Source organism: Sapajus apella, unplaced genomic scaffold, assembly GCF_009761245.1.
Source record: "Sapajus apella isolate SASKATOON/1434 unplaced genomic scaffold, GSC_monkey_1.0 scaffold194, whole genome shotgun sequence".
NCBI lineage: Eukaryota > Metazoa > Chordata > Mammalia > Primates > Cebidae > Sapajus > Sapajus apella.
Window position 1 is genome coordinate 760644 of NW_022437134.1, and position 6439 is coordinate 767082.

General features: G+C 50.0%; 1 protein-coding gene across 3 annotated transcripts in view; it reads left to right on the forward strand.

Moving 5' to 3' along the window:
* The first annotated feature begins 331 nt into the window (after positions 1-331).
* MTERF4 (mitochondrial transcription termination factor 4) overlaps positions 332-6439 on the forward strand; it is a 6964-nt gene continuing 856 nt past the window's right edge. The window contains exons 1-4 of one of the 3 annotated variants that reach the window (XM_032269541.1): positions 332-481; positions 2772-3270; positions 5208-5392; positions 6090-6425. In XM_032269541.1, coding sequence (XP_032125432.1) covers positions 461-481; positions 2772-3270; positions 5208-5392; positions 6090-6425 — 1041 coding nt within the window. In that variant the 5' untranslated portion in view covers positions 332-460. Of the gene's footprint in view, positions 482-1352; positions 1531-2771; positions 3271-5207; positions 5393-6089; positions 6426-6439 lie in introns of those variants that run through there. The other 2 variants (XM_032269542.1, XM_032269544.1) reach the window with 2 other exon arrangements.

A 6439-nucleotide genomic window follows, 5' to 3' on the forward strand; every position in this document is an offset into this window, starting at 1 on the left:
CGGAGCCCCGTCCTCCCGGAGCCCCCTGCCCCTCCCGGAGCCCCCTGTCCCTCCCCCATCCCGCACCCCTGGGAGGGACTCAGGTCGCCTGAAGCACAAGCGCCAGCCGGGGCAGCCCAGAGCTCGGCGAAGCGGGACGCCGGCAGTGCCGCGGGAACGACCGGACGCCCAGCTCCCGAGGGCCGAGGGCCGGAGGGCACGGCGACGGGCACCGCTCCGGCCTCCCGGCTTTGCGGAGGGGCGGCCCCGGGACGCCTGAGGGGGACGCCTAAGCCCCGCGAGGCCGTGAGCGCGCAGCGCAGCTCCGGCCCGGAACCACGATCCACCGTCACCGCGCTGGCGCTGGGAACGGCGGCGGTGACGGACCGGGGGCCGGAAGTGAAGGACCGGGGGCCGGAAGTGAAGGACCGGGGAGGACGGCTGCTTCCGGCGCGGTGGCTGCCGCCGTCTCCTCCGCGCCATGGCTGCGTTCAGCCGTCAGGTGAGGTTGCGCTGGGTGCGGGGGCTTCTCGGGGTCGCCGGCGGGCGGGCGGGCAGCGACGCAGAAGAACCGCGGCCGCCGGGTGCTTCGTGGAGCCCTTCCGGGGGTCCGTGCACGCTGGCCTGGCTCTGGCATCCTGGACCCGTGGCTCAGCTCGGTTATTGCGGGGTATAAAGTAAAGTTGGTTTTTTTTGGAGACAGTCTCGCTGGTTGCCAGGCGCCAGGCTGGAGTGCAGTGCGCGATCTCGGCTCGCGGCAGCCTCCGTCTCCTGGGTTCAGGCGATTCTCCTGCTTCAGCCTCCCGGGTAACTGGGATTACAGGCGCCGCCGCCATGCCCGGCTAATTTTTGTGTTTTTAAGAGAGACGGGGTTTCACCATGTTGGCCAGGCCGGTCGCCAACTCCTGACCTCATGTGATCTGTCCGCCTCGGCCTCCCAAACTGCTGGGATTACAGGCGCGAGCCGCCGCGCCCGGCCTGAGTTCACTCTTGAACAAGAGTCTGATTTTCACAAGGAAGAGAACATGTATTTACCGTTCATTAGGAGGAAGCGGAATCCGCATAAAGATCTTTAGGCTTGAGCACAACGACTGCCCGGTGTTCCTGGCGGAGGGAGCAGCCGAACAGGGAGGCTGGAGAGCAGCCAGGGCTTGGGCTTGGCAGGCTGGCCCCGGGGCCAGTCGAGGACGCTGGATAAGGGGTTGCGACCCCTGTGACGGGTTAGAGCAGGGCTTCCCAACCGCCGGTACCGGTCCGTGGCCTATTAGGAGCCAGGCTGCGCAGCAGGAGGTGAGCGGTGGGTGAGCCGGCCAACTTCCTCTGTGTTTGTAGCCGCTCCCGGCGCTGGCCAGGCCGCCTGAGCTCCGCCTCCTGTCAGACGTTAGATTCTCACTGGGGCGCAAACCCTACTGTGAACTGAGCTTGGAGGGATCTAGGCTGCGCGCTCCTTGTGAGAATCTGATGCCCGATGATCTGTCACCCATCACCCACAGATGGGACCTTCTAGTTGCAGGAAAACAAGCTCAGGGCTCCCAGTGATTCTACATTACGGTGATTGTGTAATTATTTCGGTATATATTAGAATGTGAAAATAATAGAAATAAAGTACACGACAAATGTAATGTAAATTATCCCGAAACCCCTCACCAGTCTGTGGAAAATTGTCTTCAATGAAACCAGTCCCTGGTGCCAAAAAGTTTGAAGACTGCTGGCTTAGATGATTTGTGCATAGTTTCTTAAGCACCAGCCTGAACCACTGAAGATTTCTGAGGTCAACTGGAATTGTGTACGCAAGTCGACTAAATTACGTGACCCTTCAACAACACAGGGGTTGGGGAACCAGACCGCCCTACGCCAGTTGAAAATCCATGTATAACGCTGACTCTCCTAAAACTCAACTACTTATAGCCTACTTGTGACTGGAAGTCTTACCGACAAGATAAACAGTCAGTTAACACATATCTTGTATATATTGCATTCTGTAAGTTACAGAAAAAAAAATGTCATTAAGAAAATCATAAGGGCAAAACCCCATCTCTACAAAAAATACAAAAATCAGCAGGGTGTAGTGCTGTGTGCCTGTAGTCCCAGCTACTCAGCCTGGGGAGGTCAAGGCTGCAGTGAGCCATGACTGCGCCACTGCACTCCAGCCTGGGCAACAGAGTGAGATGCCCCCCAACTCAAAAAGCAAAAGAAAAAGAACATCCTAAGAGAAAGTGCATTTATTATTCATTAAGAGGAAGCAGGTCCTCGTAAGGTCTTTAGACTGAAGAGGAGGTGGAGGAGAGGCTGATCTTGGTGTCTCAAGGGTGGTAGAGGTGTAAGGAAATCCACATATAAGTGGATTCAAGCAGTTGAAACCCTTGCTTCAGCCTCCCGAGTAACTGGATTAAGGGCCAACTCTGTATCCCACCAGATTTTGTGGAATGAATATAGGAATGTGAATCTGGAAAGTAGTCTGAGGTGAGACTTTTCTGGCAAACATGACCAGGTGGCCTAGAGATACTTTTTCCCTCTTCCTCCATGTCTCTGCTCCCATCCTTGGAGCTGCAAAAGCTAGCAATATTGTATCTGCTTGGATCCCATCTCTATGCCCTTGAAATACCCTGTTCTCTGTATGTGAGCTTCCTTCTCTGTAGGCTTAAGTTCAGATATGATTTTGCAGATTGCTTATAAAAACTGTTATGTTTATGTGGAATCAAGGCAGTAAATACCCTGGCTCAAAAATCTTGTGGTGTCCATTGCACTGGAATAGTGAGGAATTAATTGTCTTTCGGTGCTGTGTCTTACAGGTCCTTGACTGGCACCGCCTGATCCCCCTCACCTGGGCCTGTATCGCTAGGCAGATTCCTCATCTTGGAGAACAGAGAAGGACAACAGCTTCCATGTTGCGCAAACTGACCACAGCCTCCAGTGGAGGGTTCATTGAGGAGTCATCCTGTATTAGATCCAGTGACTCTGTGCAGGAGCCAGAATGCAGGAGGAATCTTGTTCAGTGCCTCCCTGAGGGGCAGAGGACTCCTGTGGAACAAGGGTCCTTGGTGCTGGAGAGAGTCGTCAGTTCCCTCCAGGACATGGGTTTCAGCAATGCCCATATTAATGAATTGCTCCGTGTACAGCCAGGTGCCAGTCCTCAACAGTTGCTGGACATCATTTCAGAATTTATTCTCTTGGGTTTGAATCCAGAGCCTGTGTGTGTCGCTGTGAAGAAAAGTCCCCAGTTATTGAAACTGCCTATTAAGCAAATGAGGAGGCGCTCCAGTTACCTGCGAAAGCTTGGGCTTGGAGAAGGTACAAGGAGATGCAGATTTTGGCCGGGTGCAGCGGATCACGCCTGTGATTCCACGTCTTTGGGAGGCCGAGGCAGGCAGATCACTGAGGTCAGGGGTTCAAGATCAGCCTGGCCAACATGGTGAAACCCTGTCTCTACAAAAATTAGCTGGGTGTGGTGGCACGTGCCTGTAATTCCAGCTACTTGGGAGGCCGAGGCAGGAGAATCACTTGGACCCAGGAGGTGGAGGTTGCAGTGAGCTGAGATGGTGCCCCTGCACTCCAGCCTGGTGACAGAGAGACTGTCTCCAAAAAAAAAAAAGCAGATTTTATACAGTGTGACAGAAGCCAGAGCTGGGGAGAGAAGAGCCTAAGGCGAGATGGATTAGGGGATTTCTGAGGTGTCCGTGTTCCTGGAGAGGAATGTGTAATTTGGCTTGGAGGAATAGGAGTGGCCTTCTGTGCAGAACGCATTTCGAGAGGGAAGGAGGAAGAGTTAAGGCTAGAAAAAAATGGAGTGCCGGGACAGAGACTCGTGTCTGCCTTTTTCACTGTGGGCTCTTTAGCACCCAGTGCAGTGATGAGCATGTGGTATATGCCCAGTGGGTTGATGCTGAGATGTGATACTGGTAAATGTGTGTACATAGAACATTTGATGTTTAAATCAACATGAAATGGTCTTAGTGCTTTGTCTCTGTGATGTCAAGCCAACATCTCTTGTAAAGACTTAACTTCCAGCCGAGTGTTTCGATTTACTGTGGAATCCGAGAGATCTTGCCAGGTTCCTGGGAAACTGGTGGAGTGGCCTTCCCTTCTATGCATCCCCCACTCCTGTGCCAGCATATTCACATCTCGGATGCCCAGAGTTCCCAGGATCTCTTTAGAGGCCTGCTGGAGGAGCTGGGGGCTCATGAGGGTCTCAAGGACCCTTACCCACTTTGACCAGAGGAGTTCCACTATTCTTTATTTTCATTTTTGACTCTTCCTGGTAAGGTTTCTTTTGAGGCAGGGGTGGAAGGTGCAGGACCCACCATTTCACAGCATCTCTACAGGACTCCTCTAGAAGATAAGGAAAAGGTAGCCTTGTATATTTTTCTTAACAGATTATCTCTTACCGTATAATCTAAAAGCCTAAACTTGATGCATTATGTGCAGTGATTATTAATTAGCAAACTCAGCACAGCCTGAAGAGATGAAGATAAAACCTAAACTGAAATTCCTCACACATTAAGATAATCACTAACTCAAATGTTAGGAAATTTAATTAGCAGTTTAGTTGACTTTAAGTTTTCAAGTACTGAATTTTGCTCAGCTGTCCCTAGGAGGGCCTGGACTAGTCCCAGTTTACACCAGTTAATGCAGTTTTAATAGGGCCTGACTCACCCAGAGTGCCCTGGCTTGGATAAGATACATAGTGACCCTGGTAACCAGGATGTCAGTGCTGGTGTGTGTTCTCAGGATCACTGTTATTATTACTGTCACCATGACGGTGATGCAACTCCTTTTCATTGAGTTCAGCTTGAGAATGTTAGCTGTGAATGCTTCGATGACTATTTTATTATAGAGGGAAACATCAACCTAAAGCCCCAAAATGGAGGAAACTACTCTCCCATATTACTGTCTGATCTTTCCAGTAAATGCCTGGGAAATTCTTTTCCAAGTGAGGAGGGCAAGAGGAGACCCAAAATACAAAGTTGGCACCTTTCAGGTGGAGGCCAGAATACAGCAGGAATATGCAGGGGGAGGGCTGGTGAGTCTGAGGAGTGTCCTGGAGTCAGTGGGGAGACGTCTCATTTCCATGGTGCTTCTGGGAAAACATGCCTGAAATTGCCACTTGGTCTGTGGAAGGAAAGGATCCTTGTTTGTTTTTAAATGTGGACTTAAATCTGGTGCAGCTAGCTCCTTGGTTTCTGGAGTATCTTGAAATGATGTGCTTGCCTTTTTTGAATGTTCTGCAGGGAAATTAAAGAGGGTGCTTTCCTGTTGCCCTGAAATTTTTACCATGCCTCAGCGGGACATTGATGGCACTGTCAGGCTTCTTAAGGAGAAGTGCCTTTTCACGGTACAGCAAGTCACCAGGATTTTGCACAGCTGCCCCTTTGTTCTTCGAGAGGACCTGGGCCAGTTGGAATATAAGTTTCAGGTGAGATGACTGACAGGGTGATTAGGGTGGTAATAGCAAGTTTTTCAAATGCAGTAAGGGTCAGTTATATGGATAAGAAGCCTGAGAGCCCTCATATTTGAGTGGCGGAAGTGAAAGACTAGATTGCCTTTGCATACATCAGCCAGAGAATTCGGTTCTGGTTCTTTAAGTTCTTTACTACAGATCAAACCTATTCTTCAACTTTTCCGCCATTAATAATGAATGATCCAGTCCTATTCTTAGGGTCTAAGCGGGGATTCTGAAATAGCTAATTTTAAAATAGCTGAAGCCTTCCTGTCCTCAGAATCTGTTTTGCATGTTGATTTTGAAAATGTGATTTTAACAGTTGTCCTGATTTTTTAGTAATAATTATGGCAACTTAGGTCAAATTTCTAGATGTTTTCTGAATGTTTTGCCTATCCTTTCCATATTCATAGTTTTCCTTCCCTGTTTAAGGAGAAATAGAACTTCTCCCTCCTGCCTCTTTATTTTCTGCTACATGTTTCTCAATGTGAATTTGAAAGTTTTGAAGTTGCCAGGTGCCACACAAATGTTGGCATTCTAGAGTGGGCGTTCCACTGTTGTCAATCAGGCAATTCTTTCTGAATCCTTTTGTACAAGCTAAGTTTATATGGTTTGTAGAATGACAGGTTTTAAGACTTTATGTGGTATTCCTAAGTGTGTTTGTGTCTTCCAGTATGCATATTTCAGGATGGGAATTACGCATCCAGACATTGTAAAGAGTGAGTACTTGCAGTATCCACTAACCAAGATTAAGCAGAGACACATTTACTTGGAGCGCCTGGGACGGTACCAAACCCCTGATAAGAAGGGGCAGACACAGATCCTTAACCCATTGGTCAAGAACATTCTCAGAGTTTCAGAAGCCGAGTTTTTGGCCAGGACAGCCTGTACTTCTGTCGAGGAATTTGAGGTTTTTAAGAAGCTCCTGGCTCGGGAGGAGCAGGAGTCTGAGAGCGGCATATCTGATGGCAAAAGTCTGGAGGAGGATGAGGAGGAGGAGGAGGAGGAGGAGGAGGATGAGGA